Source organism: Aphidius gifuensis, linkage group LG3, assembly GCF_014905175.1.
Source record: "Aphidius gifuensis isolate YNYX2018 linkage group LG3, ASM1490517v1, whole genome shotgun sequence".
Lineage (NCBI taxonomy): Eukaryota > Metazoa > Arthropoda > Insecta > Hymenoptera > Braconidae > Aphidius > Aphidius gifuensis.
In genome coordinates, this window is record NC_057790.1 from 23547931 (window position 1) to 23573317 (window position 25387).

Sequence of the window (25387 nt, forward strand, 5' to 3'; positions counted from 1 at the left end):
TTTTTTTACCATCCATCACTGTCTTGGGCATTGACATCACATCCAAATTCAACAAGAAATTTAACAATATCAAGATGTCCAGCACAAATGGCATTGTGTAATGCTGTTATACCTTCATCATTAGCTGCACTTGGATTTGTAACTTCTTTAGCTGTTTTTTTAACAAGTTCAAGTTCACCCTCAAGACTAGCATCAAGTAATAATGCCAATGGATCAAATGATACTCTTCTTGATAAATTAACTTTACCAGTTGTTGATTTTAAATTACCTTTTTTTCTTCTAATAACATCACCACTTGTTTTTTGTTTATTATTATTATCCAAATCAATTTCATTTCTAGTATCTTTTTTTAATTTATCCTCAATATTAATAACATTTAATGCTTCAACAATATCAGAATCTTCTAATTTATCATTAATATTATTATTATTGTTTATTAATTTTGTTGTTTGTAACATAGATGTATGATCAGTGACATCTGAATTATTATTTTGATTTTGATGATCAGTTTGCATAAGATCAGCAGGTATTTCAGTCTCAGGAAATAAAAATGCTGGTGGCATTTCAATACGTCGATTTATCGATACATGTACATTTGATTTTGAATATCTTAATCTTGGATCAGATAATATACCTTTTTTAAATGTCAATGGACGTGCTTTTATTATTTGATGATTTGTTGTTGTTGATGTTGTCGTTGTTGTTGTTACTGTTGTTGTTTCATTTGGTGATTCTGGTGGTTCACTTGTTGGTATTGGTGGTACTACTTCTTCTTCTTTTTCGTTTCTGTAAAATAATAAATTGAATATTTAATAAATAATTATTTATTATGGTGAATAATAAGCGCTAAAAAAGCTATTGATGATATTAATTAGTAAATTAATTATTTTATCAATATTATTATTGTCAATTTGTCTGTTATTTTTATCTTTTTTCAATACCGATTATATTGCGATTACTGTGTTTAACGAACTGTTGTCTCTCGGCCATTGCAATTGTTCTATTCTCGTATCTATTATTCGAGACAGCATGCAATTCACTAGCCAAATCGATCGTGGGCTAATTAACATTTATAATTAAACTGATGGTAATCGCTTCCCATATTACATACCACAAATAACAAAAAGAAAAAAAAAAAGAAAATTCACAAGAAAAGATAGCCTCTTTTTTAAATTATAATATCCGGATGTGCAAACAAGTGTTGAAAAATATTAAAAGATATTAATAAATAATTGTATGATGATGATGTTACAAAGACTGTCAATATTTGTATGATGTAATTATTTATTTAATGCGAAAAAGTATATTGATATTTAAAAATAACAAGTGGGGAAAATGAAAAAAAAAAAAAATGTCATAAAAATAAGGATACTCGAGAGGCCTATGATGCATAAATAAATAAATGCACAATCGTCACGTTTTAGCCTCGGAAGTAAGTATTAAGTATCAACAAATAAAATAATAATAATAATAATAAAAATATATGAGTAATTTTATACCATTGTAGTAAAATTTAAATAAATTTAACATAATTTTTTTATTTTTTTCTCTTTAGTTAATCAATAAAACTAAATTCATTAAATAGAAAGAATTTAAAGGAAAAAAAAAAAAAAACTAACTTTAAAATTCCAACTGTAAAAATTTATTTAATTATTTAAAAATAATAAAAGAGATTAAAAATAATATTTTAAAAGTTTTTTTAAAAAAAAATTAAAAACTTTGTATTTAAAAAAAAAATTAAAAATGTAATTGTTTTAACTAAAAACTAAATGTTTATATAAAATTAAAAATTATAATCTCTTGAATGATGCTATTGTGTTAAAAATAAAATTGTTAATTAATTTTATTTTTATTTCAATTGAAATTTGTACGATAGACAGTCACAAGAATGAGATTGTAATTATTTCTATGAAGCTTTAAAAATTGATAGAATTAAATAAAGCTTTGAAAATCAATTAAAAATATAGATTATAAGAAAAAGAGATTTAGATTGATGAAATAGTACTGACCTATTGACATTGGATTTATTTTCATTTGTTGTTTCACCAGAAGAATCAGATTTATCTTGGCTGTTGAGTCTTGGTGGTGGATTAGGCTTGACAGGTTTTGGTGGTAATGCTGGTTTCATTTTATCATCAGCCTTATTTTCAACAAAATTAATTGCTTTTCTATCATTATCAGATAATTTAATTGGTGGTTCAAGTTTTGTTGCATGATCATGTTTATTTGATTGATTAACATCATATTTTTGTCCAATATTATCTAATTTACAATCATGTTTATTATTATTACTAATTTGTTCTTGTGTTTGTTTAAATTGTTGTTGCTTATATTGTTGTTGTTGTTGTTGTGATTCAAATTTAATACTATTACGTATATCATGATCATGTTTACCACCACCAATACCATATGGTAATTGTGTATGATCAAATTTATTATTAATATGATTTGTATCTAATTTTAATGATTGTTGTTCATATCTTTGTTGTTCATTTTTATTATTATCAAATAATTTAATTTGATTATTATCATATCTCATTTGTTCATGTTTATTAATATCAAATCTATCTTGATTAATTTTACAATCATTATTATATTTTAATCTTTCAATTTGATTATCATGATTTTGATTTATATTTTGTGATTGATAATTTTGATAATTTGTATTATTACCACTTGTAATATTTTTAAATGTTTGATTTAATTGTTGTCCTTGTTGTTGATAATTTAATTGTCTTGTTGTATCATTTATTGTTGATGTTGTTGTTGCTGGTGTTGTCGTTGTTGTTGTTGCAGCTGGTGTTGTCGTTGGTGTTATTGTTGCTGTTGCTGTTGTTGTTTGTGTATTTGTTGATGTTAATTGTTGTTGATTTTGTAATGTTGAATGATTACGTCCAATCATACTTAATGTTTGTGGCATAACTGGATGTATTTTAGTTGATGATGTTTGATATATTGGTGATTTAACTGAAAAACTTGGTGCAACACTTGATACTGGTTTTTGATGTATTTGTATATTTCTATTAATATGATTATGATTTTGTGTTATTGATTGACGTATATCTTTATTACATGTATTTAATGATGATGATATATTTGACGAGGTTAATTGTTGTTTTTGTTGTATTGTCGTTGTTTGTTGTAGTCTTGTATTTTGTACCTGATTATCATTTACAAAATTCGTTGTTCCCGTATTACTATTACTATTATTATTACAATTATTATTAATGATATTATTATTATTTACAATATTATTATCATTGTTATTACTATTACTATTACTATTATTATTATTGTTATTACTATTTGAATGAAAATTTGATTGAGATGTAAAATTTTGTGAATTATTATTTTGTTGTTGTTGTTGTTGAGATTGTTGTTGTGTTGATTGATTAATACCAAGTATTTGTGATTGACCCTGTATATGAGATTGTGATTGACTATGTACAATTTGATGTCCCAATTGTTGTAATGTTGTTCTTTGTCCAATTTGTGATGCACTTTGACTGTGTTGAATTTTATTATTATTTTTATTTTTTAAATCATCATCAATTGGTTTTAAATTAACAGTAAATTTTGTATTATATGGTAATGTTTGATACTTGGGATCATTTTTATTTAAATTAAAATCATTGTCATTTGGTATATGACTGTATGGTTCAATTGCAGCAACATTACCAGCTGGTCGTAATTTTGATAAATTTTTAAATTCTTGATCACGTTGATTTTGTTGATGTTGATGTTGTTGTTGCTGGTGTTGTTGTTGGTGCTGTTGTTGTTGTTGTTGTTGTTGCTGCTGTTGATGATGATGATTATGATGATGATGAGATTGTTTTTGTTGTTTTTGTTTATTTGATTGTTCATATCCTGGTAGTATTATATTTGATTGACGATTATTTAATTGTTGACTTAATAAACGTTGATTTAATGCACGTTTACGTTGTAATCTACCTTGTAATTGTGCTATTCTTGAATCAATTGATGTCATTTCAGCTTGTCTTTGTGCTAGTACCAATCTTTGCTGTGATACAACTTGATTTTGTTGTTCATTCATTTTATTACGGTACTGAAATTTAAAAATAAACAAATAAATTACATCAAGTCTATTTTTATCGTTTAGTTTTTTCTTTTTTTTTTTTTTTTTTTTGTATTAGTTCAAGATTATCATGGTCTTTCTAGTTCATTGTTGGAATGTTATTGTTATATATTTATTTTTAAAAATAATTTATATGAGTAGGTTTTCTTTATTTTTATTTTTTTTTATTTACCATGAGTTCTCTTCGTAATTTTTCAAGCTCTGCACTCGCAGCCGATGGCACTTGACCACCAGCATTTCCATTGTGTCGACCTCGCAAATCTTCAAGTTGTCGTGTCAACTCCTCGACCTTCGCAACAGCCAGCGAGAGTTCTTTTTCTTTTTCATTGAACAGTGCCCTTATACAGTCCAAGTCAGATGCTGCAAAATAAAAAAACAAAATAAATAATAAATAACAATAAATTATAAAAAGAATAAAAAAAAAATTTAATGAAAATCAAGAATACAATGACACCTGTAAATTAGTACGCGCGGCACGAGATGAAAAGCCACAAAGTTGAAACAAAAAAATTTTTTTTAAAACAGAAAATTAACAAACAAAAAAAAAGTTGACAATGAACAATAAAGTAGAGCCTCATTTTTTATTTTTTTTTTTTGTCATTTCCTTTCTGGCTGCGCATTGAAACTTCATTAGAGTTTTTGGGGTTGTTGCAAAGGCATTTCTTTTACTCCAAAAGAAATAATAAAAAAAATTATTTTTTATTGTTAAAATTTTTCACTCTTTTTTTTTTATATACTCTCACTCTTCTCACTTCCTCTCTCTCTATTTCCGTTTTTGTTAATCTTCTTCAAAGTATTTCAAAGAAAACAAAAAAAAAAAAATTGGAGAACACTGTGCTTTTCACAAGAGGCTTCTTGTTAGCCTCAAGTTTTTTGATCTCAACATTATTAGAAATATATTATACAATACATAATACAGTATATAACAATAAAAAAAAAAAACAAAAAGACTAAATCGTGCATGAACGTCGATATAAAAGGACACGAAAAGTGTAAATTATTAGTTGCAATTTTGCAATACACATACCAGATTCTAGATATATATATTTTATTTATTTTTAAAACATAAAAATTCAAGTTTCATTACTGTACAAGTTTCTCAAGTAAATATTTTCTCTATCGGCATTATTAAAAAAAAAATTACAAACTTATTTTACCATTGAATAATACATTAAAGGGTTGAAATTATTAAAAATTTTATTTATGATTTAAAAAAAAAAATAAAAAATACATCTACGTGGGTAAAATATGTTATTATTTATTTATTATCATATTTTATTTTTATTTTTATTATTATTTTATGTGACTTGTATCAATTGAATTCATTTGTTCTGTATATTTTAGCGTCCCACGTATCCATTAGTTTTATAACTAACGTATTGATGCATCTCATATATAATATAGTGCTCATGTTTTTGATACAGCTTAATGCAAAATAAAATAGTATAAGTATTTTTTTTTCTTGTTTAAAGCAACAAGAGATATACTGAAATTAACGATCTTTCATTCAAATTTTTCTTAGCTTTTGACTTTAATAGCTTCATAAAATAATTCTCAAGACACAGTTACGATATGGCTATATCAATATTATTTCAAATGATCAACTTGATATTACCTCAAGCAAAAATTATGCCTATTTTAAAATAATCTATATTTAATAAAATTTTATATCAATTGTAAATAATAAATAAAAATAAAAAAAAACTATTGAATAACTGAAATATAAATTCAAATAAATTTTTATTGATTTTTTATTTTTTTTTTGGTTTCATTTTGAATTTTTTTTAAGAAAAAAAATTATTATTCTTGTCGTTGTGTTTGAATTTTAAATATAGTCAAATTATTTGACACGTTTTTTTTATTAATACTATTTTTATAACGAAAAGAAAAAATTTATTTTTCATGGATAAAATTTATTATGAATATATTTTGAAAACTTTAGAATATATTGAATATTTTTTTATTCATTTTAATTTTAAATGTTATGCTCGAGTTGTTTGATGGATTATGAAAGGAATAGATTTGTAAAAAAAAAAAATTATTTTTCATGTCAAAGTTGAATAAAATAATGATGTTAAATAATGATAATTATAAAATAAATTAATTTCATTTGATTGAAATATATAAAAAATCAATTTATATAATTTAGATGATGTAATTATTAATAATATTAATATTTTTTTTGCTTATTTATTTTGTAAATCACATGAATAAACTTATCAATTATTTTATTGGCATTGAATAAAAAAATTTGACATGAATAAAATGAATTTCACGTATTTTAAATAAAATAATTCAAAGTTTTTAACATTTTACACTGAGATATTCACGAGGTTTGATATATGCATGACACTTTGAGTTTTCCAACATGTTGACCTACTTTAATTTAAAACAATATCTATATATTTTTTTGGTGATAAAAAATAGTAAAAATAAAATAATAAAAAAGTAAACGATTGTCACTGAACAAAAGGAATTTTTAATAATAAAAAAATTTCAAAAAAATATAAATAAAAATATTGAAAAATAAGACATTTCAATTTAAAGAAAATTTATTGAGGTAATTTTTTCAATTTTTATGTCTTTTGATCTTTTCATTTTCGTTTTTTCTCAAGTAAATATTTCAAAAAAAAAAATATATATATATATTTTTTGATTTTTTTCAAATCTCAAGTGTCAAAACTGTTGGTGATTTTTTATTTTAAAATGATTTTTTAGTATAAAGACGTATAGTAAAAAATATAAAAATAAATAAAATATGCTGAATATGTGCGATTGTTAAAGCCGATATATAGGAAGTGCTTTCGATATCTGAAAATGTCTTGAAAAAATAAAATATAAATCGCGAGGGAAAAGAGGACTGAATAGTGGTTAAAAGCAAATGTTAGTAGCCCCTTGGGTATTTTAAAAATAAAAAAAATAAGAAAGACAAAAAATACATATATATAAAAAAAAAGCACAAGTGTAGGGTGGATTTGAAGTGTTAACGGAAAATGCAGCTGGCTGTTGAGAACCATGAGCTGGCATTTAAACACCGGGGAGCTTACCTCAATGAAGAGTTTTTTAAAAAAATTCAATAAAAAAAAATTTAAAAAACAATATATTCAGCGTTCACTTGAAATTGTTTTTTCATTCATAAAAAATTTTACTATTTAAATATCGAATTTCTTAAATATTTTTCATTATATTTCAAATATACTTGAGAATTTTTTTATTATTAAAATTAAAAAATATAAATTATACAATATGTAGATTTTAAATTTATTATGAAATTATAAATTAATTTAAACATTAATATAAAAAATCAAAAAAATAATTTATTTAAATTTTCAATATTAAAAATTAATTATTTATTTTAATTTCATCAATACTTGGTATATTAAAATTTTTTTTTTAATTATGAAATACAAATATTTACCATGAAAATATTGTAACAATTTTTTGATATAATAATTCATTTACAAATGTGTATTTGTTTTTTTTTTTTATTTATAAACTTTATTTCATATTTGAATTCAAATATTTTCAATATAAAAGTATGCAAGTAACATTGAATAAAATAAAATATAAAATTGAAAAAAAAATAGAAAATAATACACCGAGTACCTAGTATCGAATAAACATCCCTTGGTATTTGTTCAATACACACATGTATTGATGTATACATAAATGCACATCGAAATAAAAACTTTGATTTGTAATACTCCATGTAGGAGTTTCAATATCGAGCCAATTTTACGTTGCTTTACTTTTGTACACTCGTGTCTCATCTTTCTTCTATTTTTCTATATTTTTTCTATCCACAGTTGTTTTTTTTTTTTTATTTTATTATTTATTTTCTCATCATTTTTCTTATATATGAGATATCTCATATGTTGGTGTTTGCCTTTACAAGCCGAGGCAGGGGATAAAAAATAACGATAAAAAAACAATATATATATGTGCATATAAAAAAAAAAATATATACCTATATATCCTCGAGGATGATGAAGAGTTGGATTGATGTGAAGATTTTTTTCACTTTTCTCTTGTAGATAAAATTATTACTCTTTTTTTTTTTTTTAAATTAAAAAAAAAGTAAAATTAAAACGATAAAAATTCATGATTGGATGATGATGCTATTGAAATTTAAAAAATCGAATATAAAATATTAAAGGTAGTATTTTAATATTCATTTTTTTTTCCTTTTTTTTTTACTTGTATGCTTAATTCGCACTTTCATGGGTCAAGTAAAGGTTAAAACTCGAGACAAATTTACAGTATAAATTTTCGTTCCCATAATTTCTCACTTACTCTTCCTCTTTCACCCGCTTTCATTTAATTTTTTTTTTTTTTTTTATAAAAACATTTTTTCTTTGCAAATAAAATATTTATTTTTTTTATTATTAAATCTTTTAATATTTAAAATTTTTTTTTTTATGTATTTTTTTAATCCAAAGTACCTCTCACCATTTGAATACCATCTTCTACTATATATATAATATCCAACAAATAACACGCGGATTTGCTTTCATTTTAAAACAACACGCAAAGTGCAGCTGCTCTGTACCTCGGGTTATACATATCAAGTTTTACGAGTAGAATTGCTGAAGAGATGTTGCACTTAATGCACATTTTTTTATATTTTTTTTTTATTTATATTTAAAAAGTTTTGTTTATTTTTTTTTTGTTGTAAGAATAAGAACAATAAAGTTTACTCGTGTTACTGAAAAGCAATGCGTTAAACGCCCAACAATTTTCCATTGTTCCGACAATAATACCAAGATTTGTTACAAATTTTATATATTTTTTTTTTTATTATAAATTGTGTCTTTAATGTGTATATATCTACAACACCCATATACCTGGTATTCATGTTTGTTTATCATTTTTATTATTTTTAAAATAACTTGTTTTCTATTGTTTCATTCATTGTTAACATTTTCAAGTACACTTTAAAACATTTTTTATTTTATACAACAGGATTGTTTTATTAATTTTTAAATTCCATTTATGTTAATTATAATATTTTTTATTTTACTCAGTATTAATTTATCACGAAAAATGGTTTTATTATTTGATAATTGTACATATATTTTGATTGCCATTGTACTTGTTTTAATTATGACGGATTTTTTGTTTAAGTTCTTTGTTGATTTTTTTCTGAATTTTTTCGATAATGTATGATGATTGTATAGGATAGAGTTATTTTTGTTACAAGGGTGGTAATAAATTATGGATTTGATGCAGATAAAGATAAAGCAGGCTAATAATGATGATCAAATGGGGTGACCTATCATCCACGATCTGTTGTTGTTTGATGATGCAATGTTTTATTTTTACATTTTAAATGTTTTATTGATATAAAGAGATGAAAAAATAAAATATTACCAAGCAAACAATGTCAATGGAAAATTCTCAAGTAAAAACACTTGTTTTTTCGCTTACCAGAAAATATTCATTCAAATAAACTGAATCCCTTTTTTTAACCAATCACAAATTCAACCCTTTTTTTTCTATTTTTAAACGATTTTTCAATTTTATTATTCAGTAAATTTACTTTTATTTATTTTTAATTATTTTGTTGTTTTAAAACTCGGTAAATTCAACAATTTAAATATAAAATACTCAAGTGTACACACAAATCCGAACAATCAGAACAATTTTAAAATGTAAAAATAAAAACCTCAATAATTTCATTAAGAATTTTATTTATTTTTTAATTATCAAGTTTATAAAATGTATTTAATTTTTTTAATTTTAAAATTTCATTGAATTTGCTACTCTAAAATTTGTAAATATATATTTTAATTAACATTTTTGTATTATAAAGTATTTTAAAAGTTAAAAAGAAAAAAAAATTTAATAACAACAAAAAATTATTTGAAAAATAATAATTAGTTATTCTTGGAAATTATAAATGAATTCATAAAATAAATATATATTAATTAATTTAAAATTGAACAGAGTTAATTATCTCGTACACCACAAAATAATTTAATTAATTTTAATTTACGCTATGATTTTGTGTATTTATATTAAATTGAAAAAATAAAATATAAATGAAAATTTAATATTATTAAATGTATATTTAAGTGACAAGATATGATGAGAAATGATAATAAAGAAAATAGTGTGGATGAAACTTGAAAGAGCAACCTGACAAATGGTAAATTCAACGATAAAATTCGATATTGAGGTCGACTGTTATAGAAATATATATATGTAATCGCACATCTGCCACAAATGGCTTTAAAATACCGTTTGTGAATTGTGGGTGGTATTGATCAATAGATATATCCGTGATTTTAAAATTATTAAAAGAAAAAACATCTCGTCTCATCTCTGAGGTTGAGTAAAATAGATCAATCGTTTTTTATATATTATTTTTATAATTCTTGCTTAAAATATAATACATTGAACAATGTCTTTAAGAACAATGCCATGTATAAAATATTGAATGAATAAAAATAATTTTTATTCAGTGATTCATGAAATTAGTTTTTAAGTGTACACTCACAATCACAAAAATAAAATACATTTATAAAAAGGAAGATCAGAAAGACACAATTAGGGTTCACTCAACAGTTACAAGAAGTCAACACAAAATAAATTAGTCACTTTCAAAAAGAAAGAAAAATTAAATAAAAATAAATCATAAAAAATAACAATAATAATGAGGTAAAAAAAAAGAATTTTAAATTGACAGTAGAATGTATAAAAGAAAATATATGTATTTCAAGTCAAGAAAATTCACAAGGGAGGTATTTTGCTGACGATAAAATAAAAGTTTGTCCCTTTGCTCTCTTTAGTATCTCTTTTACAACCATTTATGTCTCACGATCTTGGTGACTTTTCTTTACTCACTTTTCACTACTTAAATACACACTGTCATTCTATATATACATATTTCTCTTATCAAATATTTCGTCTTATACAAAAAAATAAAATTCGACTTTCAAACTTTCTCAAATAATAAATAATTCAATTTACAAAAAATCAATAATTTTTTATAGATCAATTGACTAATTTTTACATTTGAAAATAAAAAAATAAAACAGCCATGAACTTGACACAGATAACAATAATAAAAATTAATGTTAAAAATATAAAATAAATGAAACAAACTATTAATATTTTATACATCATTGATTTTTCATCAGAAAAAAAAAAATTTCAATGTTAACCTGGCAAAAGTAAAAAGTTTGTTGATGGAAAATACAGATAGATAATAAATATAAAATGAAAAAAAGAAAAAAAGTTTATCCATTGCTTGATGAGAGTTGAATCCAGTGGATATATAAACTTAGGATATATATAAATAAATATGAACATGTGAATTGAGTACAGAGTGGTACAGAGATAGAATAACCAAATGCAATACGGATTCCCGATGAATACCTACATGAGTATGGCACGCGGAGATGGTGTCACACATATGAAGGGGAAGGGTAGTTTAATCCTGGATATTTCATTCGTTATATATAAGCCATATTGTACATGTATTAAGTACCATATATATTGGCAGTATGTATGGTCATTGAGATATATATTCTAGTAGCTCAACTGTACACATAATCATCATCATCATCCAGCTTTATAAAGCCATATTGCTTTGGCTATTTTTTTATTTTTCATATTGAAAAAAAAAATACAAAATAAATAACTTTTGTGGTGTAAAAACCATGATGTTCATACACCACACCACACACTATTTTGCACTCAATTTTTTTCACAATATAGTCTATTATTTTTATTTTTTTCCTTTTTTTAAATTTTTTTATTTTTCAAATTTCATAACACTGTAAATATCACGCCTGATAAAATGCGACAAAATTTTTTTTTGTTTATTTTTTATTTAATATGAATTTTTTTTTTTTTTTTTTTTTTGTTATTTATCGTTGCATTTTAATATTAAAATTTTTATTAATTTATTTATTTTTTTTATTCAACGTTAATGAGAAAATAATTGAGATAAAAAAATATACTTGAAAATTGGATGAATAAAAATTTAATTTATGGTTTTTTAATTAATTAAATTTTTATAGTATAAAAGATCTTGAAAATGTGAATTTTATTTTAGTTTTTTTTTTATTTTATCTAGAGGTAGTGTATAAGTGTGCATATATATATTGTGGTGATAATTAAAATAAAATAAGTAAGAAGTTTGTGCGTGTTTTTTTAGATCTGAGAAATATAAAATTTTATATATAAGAAAAAATAATAAGTTGGTTTATTTTGATGATTCTCAAACTGCAGCCTCAAGTTTTTCTCCATTAAATTCTAGGATTAAGTTGGTAATTGAACGCGTGCCGTATAAAAACTCGTTACGAATATACAGAGGCGCCGATAATGCGCATTTGGGGTTTACGTTGGAAATTGCTTGGAAAAGGTCAGCTGGATTTTGAAATAAAATAACTACTATGGGTCATAAAGGCAGATAATATATTAAAAAAAATTATTAAAACAAAAAGTATTAATCTTTAAATTCAAGAGGATTTTTAGCTCAAAAGCAAGCTCAAAAGTTAACAATGAAATTTCATATAAAAATAAAATAATATTTTTTCCATTGACAGTTTAATTAAATTTTTAAAATTATTTAAAATATATAAACTTTTTAATTCTCCAAATAATAGAAAAAAAAAAAACCATTATAAATTAAAAAAATATTATAATAATGAGATAAAAATTTTATGAACAAAAAAATCAATAATAATAAAAATTAAATTTGTTAAAAAACACAAAGTGAAAATTTATGAATGTCAATGATGATACGAAGAAGACTTGATCTCATATACATAAACATAAATATTCACAGGATATATTGATAGAGAATAAATAGATAGATTGTTGGATAGAGCCCTCTTGTGTGTATTCGCTCGCGTGCTCATCTGGGACATTGACTGCATGGGAATTTGCATCGTGCAACGAGCAACATTGCACATAAACGTGCCTAATAAACAATTCTCTATGTATACCAACAGTTGTTGTCTGACTAGACAAGCTATATACCTCAAGATCTATACCATCAAATACTGCACGCCATCAAAATTATCACAAGACAACTTTACCTTTCTATTATTACATCCCTCACTTGTATCACAATCACTCATACACACACATACACATTTATACATCAAAAATAAAACAATTTCTCTTGTTTTAATTTATCCATCTTCATCAAATTTCTCCAACTTCCATCACCCCTTGTTCAATTCCATCATCATTATTTCTACAATCATTCCATTAGTTATTCTCTCAGTATTTACTTGAAATTTTAATTCTTTTTATCGATCAAATAATTTCATTTTAGATATTTAAATATTACATGTATATGATGGTAAATAGAATAATATTTAAACAATAAATATCAATCAATTTTGTTGTACAAACAATGTGATTTATTGGTAATTGAATTTTTTATTTTATTATTTATCTTTTGATATATATAATTGTTTTGTTTTTCATTTCATTGATTGATTTTAATTGTAATTAAATTTTTTTTTATAGATAAAAAACATTGAAACTTACTTAGAGTTGCATTGTTGGCTCGAGACTGATCTGTCTGGGATCTCAATACTCGAAGCCTGTTGAGTTTACTCTGTTGTTGATCCAAACGATGTCGTAATCGAGCGAGCCTTTCCTGTTGTGCTGGTTCCTTCAATAAATTCTTTATAAATGAATATATTAATTAAAAATAATTGACGACATTTGATATATATTTTTTATAATCGATATTTTCAATTTATATATTGAAGGGATTTCATTTCAAGAATATACAAAAAATATATTTGCAGTATTTGCAGAAATAAAAAAAAACAATTTATATACATATAGATGTTTAATGTGAGCTCTTTTTCAATTTTAAGGACGACCAGATATTGCTGATAGAATTGTATGCTTCACTTGTCGTTTTATTATTTTCATTTTTTTTTTTTACATCGTGATTTATAGTGATGCATGTCGAAAAAAAATCGCTTATATGTATAAAATTTAAAAATGTTGATTGAACTGTATAAAATCGTTTCATCAATTTCAGTGAGTATAAATTTTTTTTTTTTATTATTTATATTAATTGATTGATAGTTTAATAATTAAAATGAACATGTGTTTTTTTATTTTATCATGTTTGTATATTTTATATGTATTTATTTACTTTGCTGGTATATTTTTTAGTCTATTTTTTTTTTAAATGTTTGAATAAGATTTGGAATATTGATAATGATGATGTTCATGAGAATATTTTGGTTGGCTCTTATCAAATTCCCCCTTTTACGAAATTGCCAAGATAAGAAACAACGACCCAAAATAATAAAAAAAAATAAATAAATTTCATTTTCGATTTTGTGTCATTTAAAAGTGCGTCATTATTACGTTTTTTTTTTTTCTACATTTTATATCTCTCTGTGAAATAAACTTGGAGTAATATAATTAATTATTTTTATTAATGATCACTTAAAACAATAGATTGAAGATGATATCAAATAACCCATTTACTTTGAAACTTTTAGAGTACATATTAACATATTATGTGTACAATTTATATTTGAACTCTTTGTGTGGCCAATACTGTTATGGCAATTCAAACTTGGTTAACTAATATAGAATTTATATATATATATTTACTAATTAGATATACTGGATGATGGATAAAAGCCCATTGAAACTTTATACCTATATAAATGAGTTTTGCATTCAAGTATACTATTTGAAATCATAATAATGAATTTAACCCTTTGCAATGGAAAAATTTTACATGCTAATGAAAATAATTAAACAAAACGATGAAAATATTTAGCAATTATTTGAATTGACTCATTTTATATTTAAAATATTATATTGCAAAAAATTGTGCCATCACGGTTTGCCATATGTGCCATTTACATGTTGACTTCCTTTACATTTGACAAAACATGATGGCAGAAAAATTAAAAATTTATTATAAATTCATAATTGCTTCCTACATTTACTAATGAACTTTTTCATATGATTTTTTTTGCATCTGGTTAATTGAAATGCTAAATTTATTGTGTGATAAATTTTGATAATTAATATGGAAAAATAAATACTAAAATATCTATTTAGATTTTTATTTTAATTATTAATTTTTAGTTATTATTTTTCAAGGTCTAATTTCTAAGAAACCCGTTACAGAAAAAAAAATAAGTTTAAAACTTGTTAACTTGTAAATAATAATTTTATAAAAAACAATGAATTTATAATTTAAATAAAAATTAACTAAACAATTATTATAAAAATGCCAGAGAATATTTTACTGAAGATAGTTGTGCATAATATGTTTATAATAGATCAAATTACACTTCCGGATGTATATTTTTACTCATAACATTATATAATAATTGAGCATGAAATAAAGTACTCGTGATTCTGTTAAACATGAAAATCATAAACTGCATTTTTTTTTCTTTTTTCAGCGCATATACAATAGACGATCTTGTAAATTATTAAAATAAAAAAAGCTATAATTAATTTTAGTAAAACGCAATGTTTTCTTTTTTTTATTGTCTATAACTTTAATATATAATTTGTATAATTGTTGAGATAATTAACCAAGTATAATTATTTTCAAAAAAATATATTGTTTTTTTTTTTTTTGAATAAATAAAAATGTATTATTCAAATGAAATTAAAATTACAAATGAATGATTTTTTATTATTTAAATTTCTAATTTTAAATAAAGATTTTAATGTTTTTTTTTTTTTTAAATTTACCTGTGCATTTCGTAGCACGGCAAGTCTAGCTTCACGTTGTTCAAGGAGACGTCTTTGCTGTGCAATCTCCCTTTGCTGTCTTGCTGCCATGCTCTCGAGTTCGCTGAGCACCAGCACGGCTCCACCCCCACCCACTGGTAACTAAAATCAAAAAATAAAAAAAAAAAAAATTAAATTACACATATATAAATTAACAACTATCTTAAAAAATAAAACAATTTTTATAACCAAGAGGAATGTGACCAGAATTTTTATTTTTTAATTTTTATAATTTTACAAGGGTGATTGTAAAAGTGCAGTTAAACAGTATACAATATTACAGGTATTATATCTGTAAAACTATATATTTTTATTTGAAAAAAATAAAATTAATACACGCCGCAAATTATGGTCTCATATAATATCAACAGTAAAAAATAAAAATAATAATTATAAAAAAAAAAAAACATCATATATAAATTCATAAATGAAATAAGAATAAATCTAACACGCAATAATAAAAAATTATCTGCGTTTAATTTTCGTTAAGTATACAATATAGTGCCTCGTTAAAAAAAAAAAAAAAAAAAAACACATAAATAAATAATAAATTGATCTGATAGAGCTTGATGATCCAGCATGTTCTCATCATCAGTAGAAATAAAAACAAAAAAATAAGAAATTTATCTCTTGTACTAAAAAATACTCACCAATATTTTTTCATTGGATTATTTATTTTTAAATCTTTGATATTATTAAATTTAAATTATATACCAATTGTTTATAAATTATCATCAATTAAATTCAGGAGAATTAATGCCAATTTTTTTTTTTCATATAAATTTGATATATTTAATTTAAAAAATTATAACTTGTGAATTTTTAAAAATATTTGTATGTTTATATAGATCTCGTGAGTATAATAAAACTCATTGGAATAGTGTGTGATGATTTTAATGAGACAACAAAAAATAAAAGGATTAAAAAAAATGTTTTGTTGTTGGTGATGATAATAATAAAGTTGACGATGATGAAGGATGACCAGCAGAAAATAACAAAAAAAAAAAATAACAAAAATATGTAGTGATCGACCTCGAGGGTACTAACACGTTATATTGAATTCAACAATATTGAGTTTCCATGTTGATAATTTTTCGTGTGGCTTCTTGGTATGTGGAATGTGTTATGGTTATAAAAGGAAGCATCATCATCATCATCAAAGGAACGTCGAGGTGTCTACATACAAATAAAAAGAAAAATAAATAATGATAAAAATAATACAGCTAATGTGTCGATGAGAAAGATTATCTTCTTAATGAAAATTATTTGTTATAAAAAATAAATAAAATTTTAATTTCAATAAGTAATTTAATAAAGAAATAATTCATAGAATAAAATTTAAATGGACACATGAATGTTTATTAGTTTAAAAAAAATTAACAAAAAATTTTTGAGCTAGATTAAATGTATTATTAGACTACAGCCAAATGAAAGACATGTAATGTTGATGCCAAGTAGCAAACATGCATGGGTTATTGCGCTGTGTGATAAACTGCTGACTTCCTGTGGGATCATCCGGTATCCTTCCTTCACTATTACCTTCATCATTCAACAATGTTATATGCATTAATTTTACACACTTGCATGACACAATCATTGCCTTTTAAATATGATTAATTAATTTACATTCTATCATCAACTATCATTAATTTTTCTTTATTTTTAGTTATTATAAATTATACTTTATGCTATCTTTAAATTTTATTTAATTAAACAATAAATTTTATTGTTAATTTATAAATTTATCAAGCAACATAGTATAGGTAGAATTCTTCAGACAAAAACTTGACTAATCATTAAATATTTTTTTTTTGTCTCGGATGTCAAGTATTAATTTTTTTTTTTTTTTTTCAAGTTCTCATATAATGAAATAAAAATTAATTTCTCTTTTTGATTAAGTTGACAAATTGATTAATGTGTATTTTTATATTCTCATGAATATAAAAAAATTTGATAAATTAAAATAAAGTTTTTTTTTCCACTAGTAGTACTTTTATTTTTAAATTAAATTTAAAAAGTAATTTTTTTCTTTTTAAATTATTATAATAATAATTGCTTAATTTTCATGTTAATTTATTTTATTTTTTAATTATAAAATAAATATAATTAGTACTTTGAATGATAATGTAAAATTTTACAGTGAAAAAAATTTTTTTAAAGTTGTATAAAAATTTTACAAGATGTATGTAAGAAAAGAAAATAATAAGAGCGTTCAAAATCAACCCCCTCATCACTTTGAAAGTGTTGATAGTACTTGTGGTGGTTATAGAATACTGGTTGTAACTTGAATATAAAACGAGGGATGATGTTAAAAGTGATAGTGAATTTATCGTTTCAAGAGCTCGATATATATATACACTAAAAATTTTAGTCTGAAGAGAAGAAAAACATAGCAGGGTTGAATGGTTGTTGGTTGGTTAGTAAGTTGGTTAGCTTGAGAGGTAAAAATAAAAAAAAAAAAACCAAAAAAATAAAGAAGGGAGAAACTTGATAAATTGACTTGGCGGTTTCTGGAAAACGAAACTTTATAACCAACGTATAATGTCTCAGCGAATAATAAATTTATTTACATTATAATGAATGACAATTTTAGTGACAATTAGAGACTACCAAGAAACCAAAAAAAAAAAAATTAAAAAACCATACATTTAGCAAGATGAAATTTTTTTTATTTATCACTGTCATCTTAAGTGATTTTTTTTTTTTTGTTTCATTTATCTTTATTTATTTTTAGCTTGATTGTAATAAAATAAAGAGTAAATTTTTAAAAAAATTTTATTTAATAATATCTATTTTTATTAATCATTTAATCATTTATTTATTTTTAAACCCTTTGTTGTGGCTCATTGAAGATATCGGAAAAAAAATATAAATAAAATCATGATGCGTGTGCACATATCACATGAAAGCATCAGAGATAATAAGAAAAATATAAAAAAAAAAAAAAAAACCAGCAACTTGGAATTTCAAGGTCTTGATGCAAACAACTGGGTAACCACAAAAGAATGGCTAAAGTGATATGTGGTTTTAAAAATAATAAAAAAAAAAAAAATAGTTTAGAATTTAAACAACAAAAAAAAAAAAAAAAATGAAAAGATAAATATAATTTTAAAATGGATAAATGAAAAATAGAAAAAAAAAAAAATTGATGTGTATTCAGCCTTCAAAGAAAATGACATTTTTTTTTTTTAAAAAAGAAAAATAAAAAATTGATTAATCAAGTTGAAGCTCTAGAGTAGAGGAAAATAGGGTATTATAAAACTTTTTAAATTATTTAAATGACATTGTAGAGGAATATTTAATGTTTTTTGTATTTTTTTTTTTCTTTTTTAGTGACAAGATCAAGTTACATTCAAAGTACAAGATAAATGAGTATATTTATTGAAATTTTTGACAAAGGTAATATGCATTATTCCAACTAAATATATTTATTTATTATTATTTATGATATTTGTGCAAAATAAATTGATAAATATTTACGTATAACTTTTCAAATTACCTATGTTATATATATTTTTATACTGTTTTTAAAATTGATTTAATAAAAAATGTCACATGCTGCTTATTACAATTTTTTTTTCTTCTTTTTTCAATTATATTTTTATCGTTTTTTCATTTTTTTATTCTTCTTCAATAGAGTTAAATAGTTTTAACGAAACAAATGGCATTTGTAGTTTTTAGGAAATAAAAAAAGAAAATGATCTTTAAAAGTTTTTTCTAACAGCTGGTATGAGTAAAAACTAAAGAGAGGAAAATGAGATAGATAAAATATATTGCTTACGAAACTTTTTGACCTTGTTTGATATAATTTTTTTTTTGTTAAATAAACTAACTGCTATATATTTTTTTTTTTTAAACAAATGATTTTTAAAGATTAATTAGATTTACATAAATTTATAGGGTTTTATCGATCATGTGTTTGTTACGTTTAAAATATTTTAGCAGAATATTAATTTATGATTTTGCTATTATCGGAAATTTCATGTTAAAAGGGATAATAATAATAATAAGGGTAGCTTTGTATAGAGAGATTTTGACAAGGCTAGATTTATGTTTTACCACCACAAAGTTGATTTTACAACATATTATTTTATAAATATTCTTGACAATTTTGTAAATTACAACAATAACAGAAAAATAAGTTTATAATATTTTTTTTTTTATTTCAACTGATGATTGAAATAGTTTGTTAATAATAGTGCATTATAACTATGATTAATATAACGATGAGAAATTTTTTTTTTTTTTATTTCAAAAAGTTAGTATCATTAATGCCCGGAGATTCTCATTAGCCTAAGTGAAATTTTTTATTTTCTAAAAGAAAAAATATATCTTTTATCTATTAATTTATTCAAAATTAAATTTTTTTAAAATAAACTATTTTTTTTTAAAGTTAATTTAATAATTTATCAACTAAAATTTATAATAAATTATAATTTTACTTTCAGCTTAGTCGATTGATTTATTTTAACATTAAAATTAAAATTTTTTAAAATTTTATTCAATAAATTTAGATATTCAAAAATATGATTTAACAAAAGTACAAAAAATATGAAATGTAAATTAAATTTATGGAAAATTAGTTGTAACTTTAAAACAAGTTAATATATTTAAATTAAACAAAGTTTTTTTTTGTGAAAGTATTACAAGACTTGTTGTAATGACATTAAAATCTTGAACTTTAAAATATATTTTGAATATATAATTATTAAAATGATGTTCAACAATCGAATATTAAATTTACAAATGTCTGGAAAATTAAAATTTTGTATTTTATAAATAAATTAATATGTGTATTTTAAATAAAAACAAAAAAAGAGTTTATAAATATTCACAGTTGTATAATTAAAAATATACAATGATTTTTCGTGACACATGTCGACCACAAAATTTATTCAGCAAAAGCTTAAATGACATATCTGTTTGTGTATTCCAACAAAACCTGGATTTATTTATTTTTTTAAATTCTTTTTCTGTTAAACTTCTTGTTCGCTTCACGAATCTCTGATTAATTTCAACTCATTCGTAGGGGTTTTGATTACAACACTGAATTTTCCATCTACAACGACAGAACAAATTATTCGTTTTAAATTACCCTTTTTACTTAACTTTCTCATTTAAACGTTTATTTCGTTTTCTCGGGGTTATTATAAATTCTCCCAAAAGCTAAATTGGAATTGTTTTCGATATTTAAAAAAAAAAAAAACAAAAATACTATTATTTTATTTTTAATTAATAAAAAAAATAAATAAATAAATTAAAAGAGAAAAATCTTTTATGAATTATTAATATTTATTATTTCAAAATGATGACTGTTATAATATTTTTTTTTATTTTTATTATGTTGAATAAGACAATTGTGTAACAATGATTTTTAAAAAATTTTAAATCATGTTTTAATACTAGTGGAACAAAATGTTATATCAAAATTAAAATTATGCAATCATTCATGGATAAGAAATTTATTTTAGATAATCAATTCTAAGAATAAAAATATCTGTCAGTAAAATATTTTTCGGAAGGTCCTTGTCAGGTCTACAAAAGCTCTTGCGAAATATATTTTTTAAATTTCCAATATCTATGTATATAATAAGCTACCCATGTCTTTTTTTTTTCCCAAATCTGCGGTTGGCTGGATAAAAAAAAATGAATAAAAAAAAAAAAGAATAATCACTGCAAGGATAAATCCCGTGTCCCTGTATAGAGTCTTCGTATCGGAAACTATTCGAAAATGAAAAAATATTTCACTGAAATGAAAAGATCCTAGACTGAAAATTATTATTATTTTTTTTTATTCACTGTGAGCATTGGAAAAATAATTACCTGCTCGTAAGCTCTACTTTGTTCCCTCTTATGTTCTCCATAAAACCTCATTCAATGAAAGTAAAAAAAATAAATAAAAAAGATAACAAAAAAAAGAGGAAAAAATCCTGATTTATTACAGCTTCTTTAATCATTTTCTTTAGGATATTTATATATATATTTTTTTTTACCGAATAAAATCTTTTTTCTTCGTGAGAATAAAAGCTGGAAGCTGAGCAAATATAATTTCAAAAAGGGGATAAATATATTAAGAAAAAAAAAAAGAAAAATAAAATATAGCTATAACGCACATGACCTACCTCATTGTTTGTCAATGGAGTCGCGATATTGGTTTTGGCAAACCCTGGATGTTCTTTCATAGATAATAATTTTAATTTTTTTTTTGACTTTCCACCATGCTTCATTGCTGCTGCTTTCGTATTGAAGTTTTCCGATGGATAAACACAAGCAAGCATTTTGTCAATAGCTTTTTTTAATTTTTGAAATTCAAAAAAAACGAAAAATACTTTTCAAAAATTTATTTTATCAACTGGATTGTTTTTTCTTTGTTATTCAACTTTCTCTTTTTTTTTTTATATTAAATTTCTTTGTATCCTTTGTCCTTTTTGATGGTAAGTATACTTTTTTTTTTTTTTGGTCCTTTAAGAACTTTATAAAGACCGAAGATTAACGTTTTTCTTTCACGAAAATGTACGGATCTTTAGATCTCACTTATTACGTCTGTTCAGCTGATTTTTTTATTTATTTATTTTTTAGTTTTTTTTTTACTCAATGTCGTCTATTGCTTTGTAGACAAGTTTGTTCAGCTTCTTTTTTAACAAACTATGTACACATACACACGTACACATTTAGTAAGACCTGTTGATTTTGTGTTTGTTCAAGAGATCTACTTTTCTGCATCTATTCTCATCAGGGCTAAAAAGAATTTTTTTTTCCTGTTTTTTAAATTCAATTTTATGATGGTTTATATTTTTGCTCACTTTATAAATTTATTATTAATATTTCATTCATTTTTAAAATAATAATATGTAAGGTAAATAAAAAAATTAAATATTAATTTAGACAGTGTGGCAGATGTCGATATATTTTTTTCAGTTTTTTAAATTTGAATTATTTTATCAAATAAATCACTAGCCTATCATGAATGAGTAAATACATATTTTGTTCATTTGTATATTTACACGAATGATTGAACATTTGAAAATACAAAGCTAAAAAAATTTCAGTATACACACACACATGAAAGCTTGATTAAATTTGAAAAATATATAAGTTTAGAATTTGTAAATTTTTTATTTCATTTTATTATCAAATATTTACTATCATGTTAAAAAAAAAAAATAAACAATGTATTTATCGCTTCGATAAACTTGGTTATTTTTTTTTTTTTAAATAAAAAACATTTCATTGAAGTATAAATATTTAAAATATTTAAAATAATTAATAAATATTTGAGGATAAATATTTTGTATGTAATATTAATTAAAATAAACTTTGATATTTATTAAAATTCATAAATTAAACCGCAAACGTCATCGATATACTTTAATGCGGTTCGTCAAACGTGATTATTCATTAAAAAAAAAAAAAAAAAGCTTTTATTTTTGTGTAACACGATGACTCGTTGAATTCTCAATAAATTCTTTCATCTTCTCTACATAAAGTTGCTGACTATCTATCTCACTTTTTAATACTCTTTAAAAAAAAAAAACATAAATATTATTTTTAAAATCATAATAATAAGCATGGAATGCAATCTTCAATCAAGATCGATCATCAAATTTCATTGCGTGTTATATTTTATATCATACTTAAATTCTAAATTCATTAAAATAATATTTAAAATATATATTAATAAACAAAACAAATTGTAATAATATTATCATAAAAATATTCAAATAAATTTGTTGAAAAAATATCAATCTATTTAAAAATATTCATAATTAATTATTATATCTTGTTGTTGTTGCTTCTGGTATAAATAAATAATAATACCTTTGAAGTTTAAAATTTAAATCTATTGACAAAACATAATTAAATTCCGTTTGTAGATTAAAAAAATAATACAAGTAGCACAGAGGTAAAATAAAAAAACAAGATAATCTTTATATAAAAAAAACAAATAAAAAAAAAAATTATTGAAATAGTAATGTTAATGGATACAGACAATAGTGCATTATGTACTTTTATACATGTGTATATATAAAATCTCATCAAACGGCATTGCCAGTAATGGATGATGATGATGATGAGCGAAAAAGGATATTATTCCGTTGAACGTTACAGTTGTCTATCATGCGAACATATTCCACAACATAATAACAATCTAAATATATATTTATGCTTGTATGTGATACAATGTTATATATTTTTTATATATATATATAATATATTAAACTTGTTTCCACTATAATGGCAAATACCAAGAAGTTGTGAACGAATAAAAATGACTAACTTGTTATCTTGTAAAAAGTTTAAAGTAAGTTCAGAAAAACAATGTCAACTTTAACAACCCTCCCACCATCATGATCGTGATCATCATCATTATCATCATGATCATCATCATGCTATTTATATACACATATATACTCCAGGGAATTTAAAATAATAAAAATATATATAAACGCATGATAATATCGACAAAAAAAAAAAGAAAAATTGTAAAAATAATAAAAAATTTATAAATAAATTGGAGGAATTTTTAGTATATTTATATAAAACTCTATAAAGATAATACAAGAATTTTCTATATATATTTTTGATGATCCACATCTTTAGAGACTATATTTATTTATTTTTTTTGAATATTATTTCTTTACATAACATCTTGAATCATAGATATAAAAACCGCAAGTTTGACTCATTATTTTCACCCGGAAATCACGAAAAAAAAATAATAAAAAATACATACGTTTCTTGTTGCTATTACAATTTTTTTATACATTCATTCGTTGACATGACAATGCTCAAAATAATTCGATATCTGGGATAATCATATTTTTTTTTTTCACATTGATATAGATATTTTTTTTTTCAACAAAAATTTTATTCTAAAAAACTTTTCGCTTTAATTAATATTTTTTTGTTTTTTTTTTTTTGTCGTGTTTGAGTGTATGATTGGATTGATGAAAAGGGATAGAATATTTACAGGTTTGATGTGAATATATTTATGATTTACAAATGTTGAAATTTAATATGTATTTTTTTTGTTTTCTCTCTGTGAAATATCGTGATAATTTGTGACATAAGATTTAAAAAAAAAAAAAAATATAATAAAAAATCTGGTTGAATTTATAGTAATTTGAGTGTATGAGTGTGTGTGGGAAAAATGAGAATCGAGCATAAGGGCACTTGATCGCGATATATATAGTATAGAGAGACGATCGTTCACTTCCGGGTGGCCGGTTCAATCCCTGAGTGGACGACATCACGATTCGAGACGATGACTACGTGACCGTTATTTTTTTTTATTTATTTTTTTATTTGATTTTATCAATTGCTATCAATGCTCTTAATATTTATATAAATAATAATAATTATACGAGATTTTAAAAGTAATAGAAAAAAAAAAAAACAAATTAGAATAAATTGACAAAGAAAAAATTATTAGATTGATTAATATGTAATAGAAATTGCGTAAAATAAAAATAAATAACGTGGGTGTAGCTGCGTGTCAATAGAGCATAATCCACGCCTTCCTTGTGTTTATTTTGTATT

The 25387-nt window shown here is 22.7% G+C and overlaps 1 protein-coding gene across 13 annotated transcripts in view; it reads right to left on the minus strand.

Annotated features, from left to right (window-relative positions):
- LOC122853045 (putative uncharacterized protein DDB_G0286901) overlaps positions 1 to 25387 on the minus strand; it is a 48080-nt gene that overhangs the window by 1831 nt on the left and 20862 nt on the right. For 6 of the 13 annotated variants that reach the window (XM_044153261.1, XM_044153259.1, XM_044153264.1 and 3 more), the window contains 5 exons: positions 15809 to 15949; positions 13607 to 13745; positions 4269 to 4456; positions 2010 to 4066; positions 10 to 786 (listed from right to left, as the gene is read on the minus strand). In XM_044153261.1, the coding sequence (XP_044009196.1) occupies positions 10 to 786; positions 2010 to 4066; positions 4269 to 4456; positions 13607 to 13745; positions 15809 to 15949 (3302 nt within the window). Of the gene's footprint in view, positions 1 to 9; positions 787 to 2009; positions 4067 to 4268; positions 4457 to 13606; positions 13746 to 15808; positions 15950 to 21969; positions 22606 to 25387 lie in introns of those variants that run through there. The other 7 variants (XM_044153255.1, XM_044153257.1, XM_044153262.1 and 4 more) reach the window with 5 other exon arrangements.